Below are 20,031 nucleotides of genomic sequence, written 5' to 3'. Positions count from 1 at the left end.
AAGCTAAGCAATCAGATAAAGTCTCAAATAAAGTCTCAAAGAGAGAGAGAGAGAGAGAGAGAGAGAGACTCATACCCATTAACCCATTAACTCGTATATGTAAGAGACTAAAGAGAGAAAAAGATGAAATACCTTGAGGTTAAGGGAGCAAGGAGGCTTGAGGCTGAGCTGAGGGGCGGTGTTGTCGGGCAGCACGCCTAAGCATGACCAATCTCTAATCTTTGATGCTTGATGTGCTCTGGAGCTTGAGTTTGAGGCGCAATCACTAATGACCGATGTGCTTTGGAGCTCGCGCCGTCTGTTGGTTGTTGTCGTTGATGGCTGATGAGTTCTTTTTTTTTTTTTTTTTTTTTTTTTTTTTTTTTTTTTTTTTTTAAACACGCCGTGTCGGAGAAGCGAAAAAAAAAAAAAAAAAAAAGAGACACCGCTCGGACACCGGAGTCTGGCGAGTCTTACAGGTATCGGTGTCCGACACGTGTCGGACACCGGTACTTCGCCAAAAATGGCGTGTCGGTTCAACCTACAATGCTATGATTTTGTTATCATTGTTTTTGAGCATATCTTTATTTTTGGGGGTTTCAGATATCGGCACGGCGTAGTAGAGGATGTCTTCCAGTGGCAATTGAAGTCACAGCTTAAATTATTGAAATTCAGCAAAAGGACCCTCACTTTAGGTAACCTTTTTACATCACAGTTTTGATTGATTTTGAATTATTTGTTTGAGTGGAAGCTTACATGCTTGTTTTTTGTGGGGACAATCTCAACAATATGTTCACATTTTAGGCTTGTTTTTGAAGGCTTGTGAATGGTGTTGTGGAGAAGACACGAAAGAAAACGGAGGTTTCTCTTGCTGTGGCTGCTGATACAATTGGCATTCCACGTATGCTGATTGATATTCATCATGGTAAGCAACTTCAACTATTTAAAAATTTTCCTTTTTTATTTTATTTTTTGTGATGGTTAAGCCCTCAGATTAGTCCACTGTGTATGCTACCCACCCATCCCCACCCTAATTATATGGGACAGAAAACTCAAAGCTAGGGACACAATGTGATGCACCAGACTGTGAGGCCTATAAGGCTATAAATTTCCATGTCAATTTTTTTTCTAATAATTCTTGGCACTTGTATTGAGATTTTTTTTTTAATTGCTATAATTGTAGAGGGATCTCACCGTGAACTTCCTGCTCTTCAGATAGTACGTAGTGCCTCACTTAAGGTGTGTTTCATTCTTGATGTTTCTGTTCATTTGTTTGAGCCATCTCTTTCTTCTGAATCTTCTTATTATTACTCTAGTAATTAGCATTTGTACTTGAGAGAGCTACTGTCTTCCCTGGATTTGCTTGTTTTTTGACAAGGCTATAACTTTAAATGTAGGTAACACAATGATTGATTGGATTTTGTGCAGGAAAAGGTATTTTAGTTTAGATGTCAGCAATCCAATAAAATTTTAAAAGTGGCTTCTTTTTGCATTATTAAGAAGGCTTGTTCTAAAAAATGGAAGTGAGGCAAAGCATTACTCAATTTCTGTTGTACAAGTTTCCCATTATGTAACTTTCTACCGATACTAATATCATGAAAGTTTTCATCACTAACAAGTAATAAAATGAAAATATTCCTGGTTCTATCTCCTATTGTAACAAGGTTAGTGAAAACATAGACTGGTTTTGGAAGCTGCCAGTTTTACATAACATTTTGAGACTTGCGACTAGAACTTCATTTACTTTATGCCAGATTAAAGTCTGAAACTGGTTAGAATAGAAAATCACACTATATGTTTTTTTTTTTTTTTTTTTTGAGAAGCGCTATATGGTTTTTTTAATTTAAAATTTGTAAAAGAAAGATTTTATCAATAAAGAAAATGCCGAAATGGGGCAAGTCCCAAATACACAGGAAGTATACTATGGGACACTCTAATGGTGTGTTTGGATGGCTAGATTTGGGCACACGGATTTGGATTTGGGTGATTAAAATCCAAATACCTTGTTTGGATAGTTTACAATGGGTCAAGGATTTGGATTTGACAAATCTGCCAAGGATTTTAAACTTTAAAATCCTTGAATTTGAAGTAACTTCTAAACCCATAGAATTTTAGAAATCCTTATGACATACTTAAATATTTATGAATTTGGAATTAAAACATTTCAAATCCATCACTTTGAAATTCAAATTCAAATTCAAATTCAAGTATCCAAATGCAACCTAAAGGAAAAATAAAGAAAAAAGAATCCAGGAATTTCAACCAAGATACAAGCTGTCCAAAAAAGACAGAAGATCCAAATTAAAGGCAAAAAAAGCTGAAGTAGCTTGTTCCCACTTGGGTAAAGTTCTCACCATCTCCGACTTAAGATGGACTGTTGAACTTTCTTTGTCTTTGACATCAAACAAGAGGGAATAGCTCCTCAGATTTTCAACTGTGCCTTTTTAACACATAAACCTGCCCAGCTGGATAGTAGATCTAACACTCTCCTAGGCATCACCCAACTCATTCCTACAAGGCACAATATAAAATCCCACAACTCTATAGCTACACTACAATGTTGGAATAGGTGGCCTATATTTTCCAATCAGACTTGCACGTGCAACTTCAATCTGGAATGATAATATCTCTTTTTCTCAAATTGTCTGTTGTTAAGATTTTTCCCTTCACTGTAGTCCACATTAAAAAACTGACACGAGGATCTTTGATGCACCAAACAGTTCTTCAAGGGAAATGCTGATCCCCCATTCTAAAAAAAAATCTCAAAGCTTTATAATAGGTACTGACTTTGAAGCCCTGAGCCTTGCAAAGAGTCCAAATCATCATATCCTCCTGAAATTGATGTACCTTAAAAGCATACAAATCCTTCAAGAAAGTGTCCATGGATTCTAATTTCTAACCCTCAATCACCTAAATGAATTGGGGCTTCCAGTTCCAGTGAATACACCCAGTTGACACATCCAAATAATCAGCCACCTTTACCTCTATGTTCCTTTAGTTCCCTGCAATTAGTAAACGTTCCACGTTTCAATTCTTGAAAGCCTTGTCTCCCCACCAATGGTCATACCAATATATGATGCAGAACAGATAGGAAATAGGAAATAAAAGAGGAACAAAAGGAACAACAGAACAAATCCTAGGCTTGACCACCTAGAACCTGCCTGCAAACCCTAGGCATCACCACCTAAGGGCGTTTGGCATCACCACCAAACAAAGGGGACAAAGGAGGAGACATTTTTCCACTCATAATAATCATATTCTTATTCAAATTCCTCTCTCTTTCACCATTACAGGAGTACTAGTTAAGTAGGGTTTAGGAGATTACACCAATATGGAAAACATCTAATTTAAATCCCTAAAAAGCCTCAACATTAATAACCAAATTCAAAATTCAAATTCAAAAACAATATTAATTGCAAATTAAAACATAAAATCTTGGTTCCCTGCATCAGTAAAGATTCCCAAAGATATTTGCAATCTGATTAAATGAAGTCATTGAGGCTGTTCTGCAACAGAGATAATACTCCCCAAAGAAACTGAATAAGGAAAAGAAACAGAGGCCTTCTCCATTTACAAGGTCAGGTACAATAAAGAAACGGAAGCCTCTGTTTGTTACACCTGCTTTCTAATTCACCCATACACAAATATATACATGTATCTACTAAGTTTTCATTTGAGATTGATCATCTATAAAATTCTTCTTGTTGTCCACTTTGAAGCTGAAGTATGGGATATCAGTGAAATCTCAACCCAGCCTTGTTGTGGACTTTATGCCAATAACAAAAAGAAAGACAGAAATGAAGATAATGAAAAAGAAGATTATGAAGTTTCCATTGATTAATGGTAGAAAAATATTTGATTTTGCCCTTATATAACTTGTTTTAAACAGTGTATGACCTAGACCCTGATCTTATGTGTCAGTTTTGTTATATTTATAAATTATAGTTCTCTGCTGCAAGCCATATGCTAAAAACAATGACAAAGATTCATTTTACGTCATGGGAATCTAAACAATATTATGTTGGTGATTTAAGGCACTTGACTGGTTGATATCCTATTATTGGGAGCCTCAGAAGAAGGCGATTCCATTTCAAGGTGGCAGTACTGCTAGCATCAGAAAAGAAATTAAATTTAAAGTTCATGAATTGGCTTCCTGTCTGCAAGTTGATCAAAGTCCCCTACCAGATCCTTCAGTAGTCAAGGGAAAACGTGAGTGTTAAACTCCCTTTTCTTCTTTTCCTTTTGCTATGTTGTGATTAGAAGCCTGTCACTAAACCTTTTTGATATATGTTTGATAAATTAGTAGATGTTACCCCAAGGATTTTGCATGAAGGATTGTAATATGCTGATGCATCTATGGCACTTGGAACTTTGCATGGCTTGTGCGATCTCACATTCTTATGAATTTATTTTTGTAGTCAAATAATTTTTTTTTATGTGTCTTTGTCAAATAACTAAAATATGAATATATGATGGTTGAAAAACTCTGGTCCCATTTAAAAGATAATGCCTGAACACACACACACACACGTGTACATATTTATTTATTTATTTATTTATAAGCAAGTGATGCCTTATCCATGCCCCATATATAAATAGCCTTAGCACTCTGTCTGTACACAAATATGTTCTTGCATAACCAAATCCCTTTGAAAATTTCATGTGATGTTGTTGCTTACTGAGTGTTTGAACTCATCAACTCCCTCCACCATTTTAGATTACCATTTTGGACTTTCTTAAGGGATTTAGTTGGTGATTATGAGTTATACAAGTGGAGACTAAATTATGTTAGAGAAACTAAAATTGAATGTTCAATTATGATTTTGGGATTGTAAACTTGATAATTTTGAGATTATTTCACAATGTAGTTGTGAGGTTTATTTAATTATATAATTTTTTAAGTATGATGAAATGTTGATGCGTTTGGATGCAACTTATATTTTTATGTTAGATGAAATGTTGATGCGTTTGGATGCAACTTTTTTTTTTAATAAGTTTTTTAGCTTATTTGTTTATGTACAACTTTTTTAAAACCTCATTTTTGGTATAACTATACTTAACCAACTTTTAACAAATAAGCAAATCAACTAAAGGTCATCCAAACGCGTGCTTAATGTTGAAATATTGGAATGAAAATTTTGGTTATTTATAATTTGGAAATTTAGTTATGCTCTATTCCATTGTTGAGAGTTAGTATCCCATAAACACTGGTTATAGTTTGTTGTCATATTAACATTCCAATAATTGATCAGAGTGTGACTAAATGCCCAAAATATAACTAACCCAAACTGTCATTACAATATAAGTAACCTCACAAAAGTGGGAGTTTCCCATAAGCAATGTTTACAATTTGTTGTCATATTAACATTCCAATAATTGATCAAAGAGTAACTAAATGCCCAAAATGTAAGTAACCCAAATTGTCATTACAGTATAAGTAACCTCACAAAAGTGGGAGTTTTGTACACTGGATACAACTTTTTTATAGTGTTTTATAATTGCATGGGAAAGTGAGGAGTATCTCTGAGCATTAAATTAAGGAGGAAACCATGGATTCTGTGCTTTTTTTGGGGTGCTAAAATATCACTTATGAATTGCTAAGCCATTGCTAAAGAGGCATTGGCCTTGTGGATTGATATTACATGTGTATTGAACACATTTTTCTTATATAACTTACAACACTTACTATTGCTCCAGAATAAGTTGATTCCATTGGATTTCACTCTTTCATAGGTAGCAGACATTCTGAATTGCTCTGTGGGTGTAATAAGTTTTTCTCGCTTGTGGCTGGCAAGCACCAATCATCAAAATATGGAGGTAATGTCAATTAGAAGATAGTTTTTATTTCCGAGAACATTGAATATGGTGGAAATTTTCATTGTACTCTGTTTGCAATGCATCGTTTAAAATTTAGTTTTGGTGGTGAGTTCTTGTCCTTATTAGATAGGTACGGAACATGTGATGTTAGAGAGAATGGTGATTTAGGAAATTTGGATGTGGGAGCCAATGAAGGCTAGGTATGTGAGAGATCAGCAATGGCACAGAGAAGAGGAGAGCAAATGGGAAATCAGATGAGTGCTTGAGTAGGTGATAATGAGGGTTGGCTGGTTGGTTGTGGGAGAGAATTGAAATGAGAGAAAAATGAGAGACAAAGAGACTGGGAGTGTTTTCAAGAGATTTCCCAATTAGTTGGTTTTGGGTGTGTTCATGTAAAACCCACCATGACAACCACCACTAAGAGTAAGCCATCTGATATTATCCTTCTGATCAGGTAATATTAATGTTACTTATTATAACTGGACACCAAAAACCTATACTGTCGGGTTATTAGATCTTAAGTCTGATTCCACCCAATTTAATTACAAGAGCTGCCAGAAACCTCAGTTCAGATGTATTGGTTTTTTTTTTTTTTTTTTTTGGTTATTCAGTGGGCACAAATGGTTCCCCAAAGGGAAACCTATACAAATCTAAACATGATCATTTCAAACTGTTCAAATTTACAAATATAATAAGTAGAGTTACAAGCTGTCCATATGAGCGTGGATGCAATGACATTTAAAGAATAAGAATGTGCCATCTGGCAATCAAACTTTGCAAATATGCATTGCTAACTGTTTCGAATGACAGATACTCCCAGTGTCCCTAATTGTTAGTCCTCTATTCCATTTTGGACATAGTCATCTTTGAAAAGTTAATAAATGCAATTCCTAACTTGCCCTTTGCTTTATTTAAAAAGCCAATACACTCTTTCTCTGGAGTATAAATTAATGACGGTAGTTTTGGAAATTTATACCTTATCATGTAAAATACAAAGCACGAAATGATTTCCCTTAAAAAGTTGGATTTTTTTTAATAGGACTTACATTTGGAATTGAGGGAGTATTACAATATGAAAGAATTTTAAATTCTGTAAGATATGTATGATAATAATGCATTAGTTTTAACTTGATATAGATCTAAGTTAAAAATCCTTTTGTTTTTCCTTTGGCCCAAGGGGAGGGAGAAAGGGAGATTTGAACCAGAACTCCACTTTATGAGGCATGGCCTCCAGCTGATTGTGCTACCCCTTGAGGTTGGATGATCTAAGTTGAATGATAGAGTGAAGCTGTTGCTTTAATCCTAAATTGTGGTTATTAATTTATTTAGGGGATCAGGAACAAGTTGGTTGTATTAAGTTATACATATAAAAAGTTGATTCTATTGAGTTGAACTTGAATATTTTATATTTGGAAATTCAACTATTCAAGCCTTGTTGAAATGAGGTTAATTCATGGATTTGACCATATTCTATAATTCACTTTGAACTTAGTTCTCAGGACTCTTGAATTATATATGTATATATATATATATATTTATATTCGAATTGAAGCACATATATACATCCTCTGTGGAAATTGGCTTCATAGCTTAGGCATGGTTTTCTTGTTGATCTAGGGTATTGTTATTGTTCATGCAACATCAAGTTTAGATGTGCCACTTTGGGAACTTTTAGAATACTAAATGTTCTGTTCAAAACTTTTGATTTTGCAGTCCCTTTTTTACTTTTGGTGCTTTAACTTGGTATTGAATTGGGTCCTGAATTCTTAATGAAATATTTTAAGTGCTTTCTCATGGCTAGTGGCTCGTGCCACTTCTTGCACATATAAAATTGAACATGTATTCATATTTGCTAATGGATATACTTTTTGATTCAGGTTCTAAGAAACAGGTTACCAAGAACTTGAAAGTTCTTGTTCGGCTATATACTTTTTGATTCGATAATGCTCCCTACACAGCTTTCAACTCCAGCTATTATGTTGCTCTTTATTATCTTAAAGCAATTACCCTCAAAACTTTAAAAATGTGTACTTCTGTGCACGCGCGTGCGCGCACACACAAAAAAAAAAAAAAAAACTAATATTAAAAACTCATTCACACAATTCAATATAGTATCAACTTTTAAGAACTAATGAACTTACTATGTCATTGTCCATATCAATGGCAAGAGTGGTACCAGGAGTGCTCCTTGGAACAAAGATGTGATCCATCACAAATTCATCAATTCTAGCGACCAGCCTGCAAATCATCTCCGGATGGATGTACATCAAGGATCCGCTGCCATCCACAAGATGAAGTTCCTTGATTTGAGCAGTCAAGTCCTTGTACACCAAATGGTACGCAGATTTGTAAAGTACACAATATGCTCTACCACATGCTCTACCTCGAATCTATGGGTGAATTTTTAGGTGCGCACCTAAAAATTCACCCATGGATTCGAGGTAGAGCATGTGGTAGAGCGTGTGGTAGAGCATGTGGTAGAGCGTGTGTTAGGGGGAGAACTTCATGTTAAAGGGAAGAATGTTTTTGATGTAACTAACTAAGGGGGAAAGTTAGTTTGATACACTTTGATATTGACATATATTTTGTGTTGTGTATCTTTTGGTTTTGTAATCATTTACATACATCATGTGTTGTTTCTATATTTGATGATGATGTATGTGTTTCACTCTTTATCTCACATGTGTTGTTTCTTTTCTCTCTTTATACACATGATTCTTGTTTATTTAACTTGTCATTATTTTCCACATGGTACCTTGATGTGTTTTGTTTAAGTGCTTTTCAAGAAAGACAAGTTAAAGCCAAGTCAAGATTCCGAACCTTCTTCTTGCAGCAACTTCCAAAGTTCAGATCTTTTAGACTAGGCTTATTTATTCTGTAATCTTGAGTAGAATGTATTCTAGGACATTCAATGTACTCTTGTAGTTTTGTCACGAATTGCCAAAGGGGAAGATTGTTGGAGACATATTTTTATATAATTGGCATATCATTTGACAAAACGCATTTTACTTGTATTTGGGTAAATTTAAGTAGGTTCAAGATGATCATTACAAGTGGTTAAATTGAAGACATGAAGACTACTCAAGAACTGCTCAAGAAAAGTGCATTTGCAGGTCTCGATACCTTGTCGATAGAATCTCGATCTGTTGAGATTCATTAAAGCTCGATAGATGTCTCGATCGATGGAACCTACGGATTTTCAGATTATAGCCATAATGTTTTTATTCTAAAAGATTATTTGTTTATGGGTTTGTATAATCCTTATTGGACTAGGAAAGCCCAAGGTTTATGTAAACTTATTTGGAATAGGAGAGCCCATTAAGCTCCTATTTAAAGGAGGTGGGAAAAAGAAAAACCAAACCCTAGAGAGCTTCATAAGGTTTTCTTTTTGAAACCCTAGCCTCCTCCTAAAGAAGAAAGAGTTCTTGCTGCGTTTCTTATACGCCTTTGGGTTTTGTGACCAAGCAAAGTCTCTTGCACCAACATTGAAGATCTTATTGGTGTTTCTATGTGAAGCTGCTGCAAATCAACTACAACAATCAAAGGGTTGCTATAGAGTTAGTCACGTACTAGGATTCATGCAAAGGAGTAAGCCACGTACAGGGATCTGCGCATCAAACTGGTTAGTGACGTACTTGGGAGCCGTGCATCAAAAGGGGGAATTGTCACTACAGATCAAATCCAATTGGGTATTGGGGTAAAAGTTCAACTGTAGGTTGGTAAGGTACTTGGGATTCCTTTATTTGTAACCGCTTGATTTGATAATAGTGAAGTTTCGGGAGTGGTGACCTGAAAATCACCCGGTGGGGTTTTTGCCGCAAAAGTTTTCCTCATTCATAAACAAATCACCGTGTCTTTTAATTTTCGTTGCATATCTAGTTTTTGGTGATTTGTTTATGCTTCCACATATTTGCATGTTAAATTGATTAATTAATAACTTGGCTAATTAATTAATTAGTTTAATCACAATAGGTCATTCAGTTTGTGGCCTATCAGAAATCATGGTCGTCTTAACCCCGGCGTTACCGATACCAGTTGTTGCATTAATGCTTGGTTCTTCAATAAGCTCAACCCTAATCAGTCAAGGCACCTCCCCGATCACTGACAATGCCAACGTAGCCAATGAATCAGCGTGTCGATTCTGTGCCCGGGATACCTGAGCCACCCTTGTTGTACAAAACTTGCTCATAACTTGCTTTACCATTTGTAAATAGGCTTTCATCTAGGGATCACGGGCCTCAAAACTACCTTGTACTTGGTTCACAATCAGTCAAAAATTAGAAATATATTTCGACATCAATAGCCCCCATACCTAAGATGGTTCTCAATCCAACAAGCAAGGCTTCGTACTCGGCTTCGTTGTTGAAGGCTCTAAACCCTAGTCTAAAAGAGTGCTCCAATCATACCCCTTACGGAGTAATGATGATAATCCCAGTTCCAACACCCCCGGCGTTGGATGCACCGTCCACAAAAACCCTCCACGGGCAGTGCTCTACATGGCAGACCATTTCCCCCTTGTTCTTTGGTGAGAACTCCACAACAAAATCAACAAGGATTTGGCCTTTCACCGAACTCCTTGGCTTGTATCTTATATCAAAGGATCCTAGCTGAGTCCCCCATTTAGCTATCCAGCCCGTCAAATTTGATCTCTTCAATAATGACCATAGGGGATGCTCGGTCAAAATGTATATAGTATGGGCTTGAAAATATTGGGGCAACTTCCTCGTTGCATGCTCTAACGCCAGTACCAGCTTCTCCAGGGGCAAGTACCTTGTCTCGACATTGACCATGGTCTTGTTGATGTAATACACGGGCTGTTGTACCCCTTGGTCCCTTAAAAGCACAGCACTCATGGCATGGATAGAGACTGAGAGATACATAAACAAATCCTCCCTGGGCTCTGGGTCTGCTAACATGGGGACCCGTGTCAAGTACTGCTTCAAGTCTTGGAAAGCCTTCTCACACTCCTCATTCCATTGGAACCCCCTCAATTTCTTCAACATTTGGTAGAATGGACGGCAGTGGTCGGCAAATTTAGAAACGAACCGGTTAAGAGCAACCAACATTCCGGTCAAGATCTGTACCTCCTTTGGATTGTTTGACGCCTTAAGACGCTGTACCACATCGATGTGATCGGGGTTGACCTCAATCCCATGGTAGGAGATTAAATAACCCAGAAACTTCCCAGCCCCCACTCCGAAGGCACACTTGTCTGCATTTAGGCGCAGCTTGTGCTGCCGAAGGATCTCAAACACCCCCCGTAGATCCTCTAAATGTTGTGCTACCAGCTTGTTTTTCACCACCATGTTGTCGATGTACACCTCAACAATTCGCCCGATATTGTCCCGAAACATTCTAGTCATCATTTGTTGATATGTTGCCCCAGCATTCTTCAATCCGAAGGGCATCATGGTGTAATGATAATTTGCATCCGGAGAGATGAATGTCGTCTTTTCCTGGTCCTCGGCAGCCAAGGCAATTTGATGATAACCCTAAAAGGCGTCCAAAAAACTCATCCTCGAGTGCCCATAGGTTGCATCCACCAATTGATCTATTTTCGGCATAGGGAATGGGTCCTTCAGGCATGCTCAGTTCAAATCCTTGAAATCTATGCAAACCCTCCATTTTCCACTCTTCTTTTTTACCACCACGGTATTTGCCAACCACTCAGGAAAGAAAATTTCCTTTATCGCCCCAGCTTCCTTTAACTTCCCAGCCTCCTTCCTTACCGCCTCCACGTGTACCCCTAGCCAACCTTCTCGACTTCTGCTTCTTTAGTGGAAACAATGGGTCTACATTAAGCTTATGAACAATGAACTCGGGATCAACCTCAGGCACCTCATACAGGCTCCATGCGAACACATCTACATTCTGTATCAAAAATAGCAATGCTTCTACCTTGTCCTTGTCTTCCATGCTTGCTCCTACCTGAAAGTAGTGGTCAGAGTCTGGAAGTATCCTTATTCTAATTAACTCCTCGGCGCAACTAGCCTCTATTCTCGCTCGGGGACCTTGTAATTGCTATGAGGAGGCTTCCTCGATCACTTCTTTCTGCTTATCCTACTTATTCCTCTGGACCACTGCGGCCACTAAGCATTGTCTGGCTACTTGCTGGCTCCCCCTCACTATTGCAACACCATTCTTGGTGGGGGATTTGACCTTCACATGTAAGGTGGAGGGAATGGCCCCCATTGCATGGATCCATGGCCTACCGAGAATCGCCGTGTATGGTGAAAACGCGTTGACCACTATAAACGTCACCACCACCTCTTTACCCTCCATGTTCACGGGAAGGGAAATTTGTCCTTGGGGGATCACCACCCTTCCATTAAATCCGACCAATGGTGTGTCGTACTTTGATAGGTCATGGTTCTCTAGCCCGAGCCCTTTGAATAGGTCCAGATACATCACGTCAACCCTGCTCCCCTAGTCTATCATCACCCTTTTCACCATGAAACTACCTACCCAGGCTATGACAACCAATGCGTCGTCATAGGGCTGAATTGTTCCTTCCAAGTCGTCATCATCAAAAGCGAGAGCCCCATGGACAGACTTTGCTTTCTTTTCCGGGGGTTTCTTGTCCGAGAAATCTTCCACAGGCACAACTGTCAGCACCCCACTTTCGGTCACGGTCGTACTCCTTGGGGCGGCATGGATCACTTCAATCACTCCTAGTGATGGTGGGAAAGGATTTCCCCTTTGCTGAACACCTTGCCCTGTACCCCAATCGCCGAGATTCACAACGAACTCCTTTAAATGTCCTGCTTTCACCAACTGCTCTAAATGGTGTTTCAATACTCGGCATTGCTCGGTGGTATGCCCTTTATCTTTGTGATAGGTGCAGTACATATTCTGATTTCTCTGAGAAGGATCACCCCCCATCTTGTTCGGCCACCTGAAGTACAGCTCGTTTTTAATTCTGTCTATAATTCTGTGTACGGGCTCCTTAAATGCCACGTTCACTTCCCGCAGCTGCCACTCCGGCTCTTGTACCTTCAAATCCTTCCGATTCCTCGGCTGGAAACCACCCTGTCAAGGACGATTTATCAGTAGCGCTTTTCCCTTACTCTGCAACCGATCAACCTCTAGACGCTTATATTCCTCTATGCGCCTCATAAGCTGCCTCATGTCCTTGGGAGACTTCTTCGTCAGCGACTCCCGTAGTTCGAAATCCTCAGGTAACCCCATTCTTAAGGTGCTTGCTGCGATCTTCTCGTTGCCTCCTCCTATCTTGTTGTAAAGTTCCCAATATCGACTGGCATAGTTTCGAAGGGTCTCCCCGACTTTCATCTTCATGGACAGTAGAGCATCCACCAGTTGTGGCACCTGGCTACAAGTTACAAACCGAACACCAAACTCTTGGATCAACTCACAAACTTGTGGATAGAACCCTTACGCAACCTATTAAACCTCCTCAGAGCAGTCGGGCCAAGGCTTGAGGGAAATACCTTGCACATCAGTGCATCGTTGTGAGAATGTAGAGACATCATGTGGATATAATGGCTGACGTGGTCAACCAGATCCGTTTTCCCGTCATAGATGTTGAATGGTAGGCGAGCGAACCTGTTTGGCATTTAGGCTATTTCAATATCACCTGAGAGGGGTGACCAAGCAGCTTCGCGTAGGGCACGACTCATTGCATCCATTGTGGCATTGTGGGGCCGCTGATCTTCAGGCGAATACAAACCCCGGTTTGCATATTCCCTCAAACGCAAATGGTCCCGGCGATGGAGAGATTCCTGCGAATATGACCGATCTTGGCGTCGATGGAAGTCCTGTGAATGTGAACGTTCTCGACGGTGGTGGGACTGAGACTGATTGGACCCTTCCTCATGACAATCCCCCCCGGCATTAGACCTTCTTTCTCGGTTGCCTCGGTCCCTTCTATGGTGCCTGTTCTCTACTTCTAACTCCAGATCCCTCACCAACCTGCGCAACCATTCAAGCTCTTCATCCCTTTTGTTAAATTGCCTGTGCCTTGGAGCACTGGAGACCGTTCGTTGTGTTTGGTACGACCCCTTTCCAAGGCGAGACTGTTCTTCCTCTCGTTCAGGTTCCCTGTCTTCGCGCCTCTTTTGCCTCCGTTCTCGCCAGAAGGATCCTCAAGAAGATCCCGTTGAACCACTTTCAACATCACTCCCAGAACGTCTCCCAGACATTTTCCCGTGCGTGAGTCTCAGTTGAACCACTGCCTTGTAGGAGATTCCCACAGACGGCGCCAATTGTGCGCACCCAAAGTGAACTTAAAGGCCCAATTCACTCTTAGGCTCACAATATATTTGTAACATGAATTTTGGATTTCCTACTATGGGTAGGGTTCTAGGCACAGAAACTCAGTGAAGCTCTCTCTCTCTCTCTCTCTCTCTCTGTGTGTTTCTTCTTGAACCCTTCAACAACCCCTTTTACTCCCTTAACTTCTCATATTTATAGCTCTAAGTTAGTGGAAATGCTATGATTATTTCCATGGTTAGTGCAATGAGAGGTCCAATATTATTGATCATAGGTGGGTGGTTAGGTGGGAGTGGAATGTGGCGTGAGCGGCCTTGGAACTTGGTTTCCACTCTTGCAAATATTCTCAGCGGCGACATTCCCTAAGGCATTGCCGAACATGTAAGGGACGGCGTGTTTGAACGTCATTCCCTCTTCACTGCTCGGGAAAGTATTGCCGAGCAAGGATGAAGTGGCAAAACTTGGGCCCGTAGCTTGTGTGGGCTCGGGATGGGCTTCTGGGTAGAAAGAGATCAGGTTTATGGGTTGTGTCTTCATATCAGAGTCCCAGGCCCAAATGGGCTCAGGTACAGGGTGTCGTACAGTTAGTATGTTAAAAAAAAAAAAAAAAAAAAAAGTAGGTTCTTATGCTAAAATAGATGAAATTTTTTGCATGAGTTGATGTGAATATCTAATTTTCTAATATCCAAAATGTTTGCCAGGAGAGAGCTTCACACACATAAGAGTATTTCTATCTTGTATTGACAAAAAAAAAAAAAAATTAACTAGATATATCATATATGGTATAAGAGTATTTGCAAAAGTTACAATATGGTAATAGACGAAATTTTTTGCATGAGCTGGTATGAATGTCTAATTTTCTAATATCCATAATGTTTGCCAAACATCAAAGATCAAATGGATTTATCAATAAAATTTTATATTTTTGGAACTTTGTTTTAGTTTTCAAAATATATTAAATATAAGAATTTTATAGACCAGATGGCAAATCCAATTATATTACTATTGTGTGTATGTCAAATCCTCCGAGGTGGACCTCGAAGGCTTTCAACTTACACAATTAATTTGTTTGGAAGGGGGAAGTTAGTTTACCATGGTAGAACCAAAGAAATAAATCAAGAAAACATAAATTGGAAAAATAAAGAAGTGTATATTAACAAAACAAAGCACAAGTTAGAGAATCTGAGGATATAAGGCTCCTCAAATTAATACAAGATCACTAATAAGTTTTCTCTTAAGACTTATCTTAATAATTTTCTGAACCCCTTTGCTTGGGGGTAAGACTTTATTTATAATGGTGGAGCTCTCTTCTTTTAGTGGGATGAGGGATACTTGTCTCATTAGGTGTCTCGTTCAAGGGAGGAATTTCATAATGTACCAGCGGATACGGCTGAAATTTTTTGTGCCGGCACTTAAGACGGTACAAAAACACCTTCATTTCGTACCAATTTAAATACCGGTCCATTCCAGGTTATTTCGATCATACCAGGATACATATCGAATTTTGGCCGAAAATATTAATGACTAAAAAAAAAAAAAAAAGTTTCACTTTTCAGATCTAATAATCTCTCTCTGTAACTTACAAGCTCCTGCTCGCGTTGTCATCTTCAATGCGTTTCCATTGTAGTTGTGGCCACGGCCCGTTTGATAATATTGTTCTGATAATATTGCTTAAGTGTTGTTAAAATACGTGTGGATGAAAAATTATTATAAAAATACGAGTTATACTGTTTAAACAACAAAAACTGTTGTTTAAACAACATAACCAAACAAACTCTAAGTTTCACTTTTCAGATCTAGTGTGGGTTTGGATACAGCGTTCCTAAACCCACGTTTACGTTTTCAGACTTTTTTTTTTTTCCAGTGCGTGAACAGTAACATCACATGAATTTACTGTGCAAGGGACAAAAAACACTGTTCATGCACTGTTCATATACTATTCACGCATTTAAAAATATTAAAAATAGGTCCTACGATACTATTCATACATTGAAAAATTATTTTGTTACAGTATTTTCAGTTTTCAGTTTTTAATTTTCAGTTTCAGCAAAAATAAATTGTATCCAAACAGATCCTAATAGTCTTTCTTTCCTTTGCTACTTCAAATGTCTTTTTGGCTTTTTTTTCATTCTTGGCTTTTAGTTTTGTGTGTAATGTACCTGATGTGGGACAACCCACGCGAGTGTCATTTCAAAATTCAAACTTTAGCATTTTATTTATTTATTTTTTAAATAATAATAAAACAATAAATTTTAGATTTTGCCTTATCATTTTGGGTGAGTTTGGTTTAGCTTTTTGTAAAAGTGTATAATGAAAAAGTGCATTTTCAAAAAACTGAATGTTTGGCAAAAACTGTTAAAAAATGCTTTTTGAAAAAGCTGAGTGTTTGGCTAGCATTTATAAAAGTGGCAGTTTGAGGGATAAATTACCAAAAAGAATAATGTATATATAAGAGAGTTTGTTTCATACCTTTTTTTTTTTTTTTTTTAATATTAATTAAATCTAAATAATTTTCATCATCATGAAGCACAAAATGAAAATGTAAAAAGATGATAAAATACATACCAATAATCCAAGTTTAAATTGTACTACATAAAAATGTAAAAAATTGTACTACATGAATTCTGCTCCAGTTGCTGTAACATCCCTAAACATTCTTTCAAGTTGTTGTAGATTCTGTGGACCTTTATGTCGAAATTTTGAAGTTTTGGGTACTTCCTACAAAATGTAATTGTCATTTCACTCATATTACAATAATATACATAATTATTTCAAACTAACTACACATTAATAAAATGCTCAACTCACCTTCAACTTCATATCCCACCAATCATCACTAGCATCAATTGTTCCCTTCACTGCATCCCAACCTAAATTTGTGTCAAGACCCTTCAATTTTTCCCACACTCTCCAATATGCTTTTAATACATCCCACCTACATTTTAATTGTTCCTTATCATAGTTTAGACCGGTCTCATCACAGAATTTGATTACCAAATTGCTCCAACCTTTGGCACTTAAGGCAGCAAAGAATCCTTTATTCCCAGCTTCAATCTCTTCCACACAAAGGTTACAAAAAGTAGTTGTCCAACTTGGATCTCCCCATAATGCTCTTGTTTTGTTTGCCTCAGAGTTGGAAGTGGTGTTTTTACCCATCTATAGAGTTAAGCAACCATAAAACACAATAAATGGATCAACTTTGACACACCAATTGAAAATGTACAACTTAAACCTCAATTCTTAAACTAAGCAATAGATTCTTACACCAAAGCATTCAAAACCCAGAAAATCACATAACTAATAATCAACAAAAACCACAAAAACCAACCCAAAAAAATCAAGCTACCACTCAGTACTAGAAAACATAAAAATAAATATAACCCCATAACATAACTAAAACTTGAAAATTCATATCAAGCAAAAGACTTTCAACCACAACCTTAAAAACAAAAATAATTAAATAACTAATAATCAACATTAAAACACAAAAACTTGTGTGGGGTGCTGATGGGGTGTGCATGGGCTGCTGATGTGGGGTGCGTCTGCAACACCCCGCCCCATCAGCTGCAAACGCACCCCACATCAGCAACCCACGCACACCCTGTAACACCTCACCATGCAGCAACACACGCACTTCTCATTAGCACCACACGCACTTCTCATTTCTTAATCTCAGTAATTAAATTTCATTTGTGATAGAACAAAATTATATCATATGTAAACTATTCATTAAGGAACATAAAGTAATAAAGCATTTATCACCATGTTTTTACATCAACAGAGACCCCCACATCAATACTTAGCTTTGCCATCAACAATAATCCTCATATTTAAAAGTTTATATGGTAAATCGAACACAACATTCCTCGTTACCTTTTTTCTCCTCTGATTTTCAGAACCCAAACCCAAACTTTTGTCACTGTCACTATTAGAATTATGAGCTACAAGTCTACAAACCATTCATAGCAAGATTCAAACCACTATAAATTCCAATCAACAAAAACAAATAACTAAACAAGTAAAGGAACAATACCCATTAATCTATAACAATAACTCTCTTCTGGGTTGCCGAGAAAACAAATCAAACACAACTAAAAACAAAAAATTTGAAGCACCCCAATACTTTAAAAATACATTCTTTTTTTATCTGTTTCAGCTTCCCAAAAAGTGTGTCTAATTTAACAGATTTCCTCAGTACAAAGCATGTAGCTAAAAAAAATTACAAAGCATCTAGCTAAAAAAAATTTCAGTACCCGGCAAGAGGATAGATAGATCATTAGCAAGAACAAAGCATGCAAGATCTGAAAAAAAAAAAAAAAAAAAAAAAAAAAAAAAAAAAAAAAAAAAAAAAAATTTTTTTTTTTTTTTTTTTTTTTTTTTTGACAATTCGAAAGCCGAGAGGAAGAGAGAAGATGATGATGATGATGATGAAGATGAAGATGATTGAAATATTGGGTTTGTATTTGATTTTGATTTTGGGTTTGGGTTATGGATTTTCAGTTAATGGTTTAATTTTGAGTTGATTTTCTGTTTGATTTTGAGTTGATTTTGTTTTGGGTTGATTTTGAGTTTGGTTTGGTTTGATTTTGTTGATTTTGTGTGCGTTGAAGAAGACGAAAGAAAGAAGAAGAAGAGGAAGAAGGTTCACGGATGACTTACCACGGAGAGGGCAGAGCAGAGAAGAGATGAGCGTGAGTGAGCTTCAGGGCTTTACGACAGAGCAGAGAGATGAGATGAGAGGAATTTACGGCAGAGCAGAGAGGGAGGGACAACGTGAGAACTGATGTTTATGGACCTTCAGGGTAATTTGGTAATTTGTGGAAGAGCCAACGGATACATCACAGAACGCGCATTCAGCTTTTTGTTTATGGACCTCCTTAGCTCCATAACCTTGCGCGTTCCCTCTGCGTTATTGTGCCTTGGCCCAAAACGCAACTTTTTCCAAAAAGTTGTGTTTTGGGCTGAACCAAATGCAAATAATCTTTAGCTTTTTGCAAAACGTGACTTTTTGGGCTCAAAACGCCCAAACAAACGGGCACATAGTCCACATAGAAAATTTTCCATAAATTATTTTGAAAAAAAAAAACTATAAGAAGCACGTGCATAGATGGATTAATCAACTAGTATTCTATTGTTAACTCAATAATGACAATATGACATCATCTTACACTCCTAAGGTTGTTTCAATTGGTCCTTTTCACCAAGGCAACAGAAGATTGCAAACCATGGAAAAGAAAAAAGTAAGATGCCTCAATAGTTTCCTGGAAAGGGTTGGGCTAAACTTGGAGGATTTAGTAAGTACTATAAAGCAGTTGGAGGGAAGGACTCGCGGTTACTATGGAGAGATCATTCAGCTTAACAGTAATGATTTTGTGAAAATGATCTTGCTGGATGTGAGCTTCATTCTTGAAATGTTTTGGAAATATGCTGAGTCAGCTTGGTCAAGTGACCTTTCACCATGGTTACACGCTTCTTTGATGAAAGACTTTATTTTACTGGAAAATCAAATTCCATTCTTTATTATTGAGGAGCTATTTGACCTTGCATTTCCCTTCCTCCCAAACTCCCCTTCTTTAATTGTGCTTACTTTTAAATTCTTTGTGGAATTCAACATTCAGAAATTTGAACCCATTCCCAATATGAAAATAAAACACTTAACCGATTTACTCAGAATCTTTCAGCAACCTCCACCCCCACGGCCACAAAGGGAACGCAAGGATGAATTGATTAAACATTTGTACTCCGCCACCCAGCTGCATGAAGCAGGAGTAAAGTTCAAGGTTAGTTCAGGCAACTCCTTACTTGAATTAGAATTCACAAACGGAGTGTTGGAAATCCCATGCATATATTTATCAGGTAGGACAGAAACTGTTACTCGAAACATTGTGGCATTTGAGCAATGTCATTTTTTTGAAGAAGAATACATTACAGATTACTATTTCATATTGGATTTCCTTATTAATACTACACGTGATGTGGATTTACTTTGTGATAAGAAAAACATTG

At 37.7% G+C, this 20,031-nt stretch overlaps 3 protein-coding genes and 1 long non-coding RNA gene across 7 annotated transcripts in view; 2 read left to right on the top strand and 2 right to left on the bottom strand.

Annotated features, from left to right (window-relative positions):
• Positions 1-558: 558 nt before the first annotated feature.
• On the top strand, positions 559-8,476 carry LOC112035804 (pre-rRNA-processing protein las1). Of its 4 annotated transcripts, XR_010627963.1 has the most exons (7): positions 563-674; positions 784-904; positions 1,163-1,218; positions 4,014-4,188; positions 5,713-5,796; positions 7,674-8,144; positions 8,238-8,476. XR_010627963.1 is itself a non-coding variant. In XM_065770797.1 (6 exons), exons 2-6 carry the CDS (start codon positions 883-885, stop codon positions 7,730-7,732), a joined length of 396 nt encoding a protein of 131 aa, XP_065626869.1. In that variant the 5' UTR covers positions 559-674; positions 798-882; the 3' UTR covers positions 7,733-8,476. The 4 variants fall into 4 exon arrangements, 3 of the variants coding, with proteins under 3 accessions (XP_065626869.1, XP_065626870.1, XP_065626868.1); XM_065770797.1 differs by having other exon boundaries at positions 559-674; positions 798-904; positions 7,674-8,476; XM_065770798.1 differs by having other exon boundaries at positions 562-674; positions 5,720-5,796; positions 7,674-8,476.
• A 3,746-nt stretch (positions 8,477-12,222) lies between these two features.
• Positions 12,223-13,930, bottom strand: LOC136066474 (uncharacterized). Its single transcript, XM_065770836.1, has 3 exons — positions 13,722-13,930; positions 12,880-13,126; positions 12,223-12,825 (listed from the first exon to the last, which is right to left on the bottom strand). The coding sequence occupies exons 1-3, from the start codon at positions 13,928-13,930 to the stop codon at positions 12,223-12,225; spliced, it is 1,059 nt and encodes a 352-aa protein (XP_065626908.1).
• A 2,629-nt stretch (positions 13,931-16,559) lies between these two features.
• LOC136066488 (uncharacterized) lies at positions 16,560-17,543 on the bottom strand. Its single transcript, XR_010627977.1, has 2 exons — positions 16,834-17,543; positions 16,560-16,743 (listed from the first exon to the last, which is right to left on the bottom strand). It is a non-coding gene; the product is annotated as an uncharacterized LOC136066488 (long non-coding RNA).
• A 1,635-nt stretch (positions 17,544-19,178) lies between these two features.
• Positions 19,179-20,031, top strand: part of LOC112003846 (UPF0481 protein At3g47200-like) — a 972-nt gene continuing 119 nt past the window's right edge. Inside the window, exon 1 of the mRNA XM_065770835.1 lies at positions 19,179-20,031. This exon is cut by the window's right edge and continues 119 nt beyond it. Within this exon, the coding sequence (XP_065626907.1) occupies positions 19,179-20,031 (853 nt within the window).

Source organism: Quercus suber, unplaced genomic scaffold (assembly GCF_002906115.3).
Source record: "Quercus suber isolate HL8 unplaced genomic scaffold, Cork oak 2.0 scaffold_36, whole genome shotgun sequence".
NCBI classification, from domain to species: domain Eukaryota; kingdom Viridiplantae; phylum Streptophyta; class Magnoliopsida; order Fagales; family Fagaceae; genus Quercus; species Quercus suber.
Note: the sequence above shows the minus strand (reverse complement) of the source record. Positions and strands in the feature narration are given on the sequence as shown.

Coding starts and splice junctions, on each gene's coding strand:
- LOC112035804 (XM_065770797.1), top strand. CDS start 883: ATGCTGATTGATATTCATCATG. Junction 1,219..4,013: donor TACGTAGTGCCTCACTTAAG/GTGTGTTTCATT, acceptor TGGTGATTTAAG/GCACTTGACTGGTTGATATC. Junction 4,189..5,712: donor TTCAGTAGTCAAGGGAAAAC/GTGAGTGTTAAA, acceptor ACTCTTTCATAG/GTAGCAGACATTCTGAATTG.
- LOC136066474 (XM_065770836.1), bottom strand. CDS start 13,930: ATGTTGAAAGTGGTTCAACGGGATCTTCTTGAGGATCCTTCTGGCGAG. Junction 13,127..13,721: donor TTGAATGGTTGCGCAGGTTG/GTGAGGGATCTG, acceptor TGTAACTTGTAG/CCAGGTGCCACAACTGGTGG. Junction 12,826..12,879: donor AGGAATATAAGCGTCTAGAG/GTTGATCGGTTG, acceptor CGTCCTTGACAG/GGTGGTTTCCAGCCGAGGAA.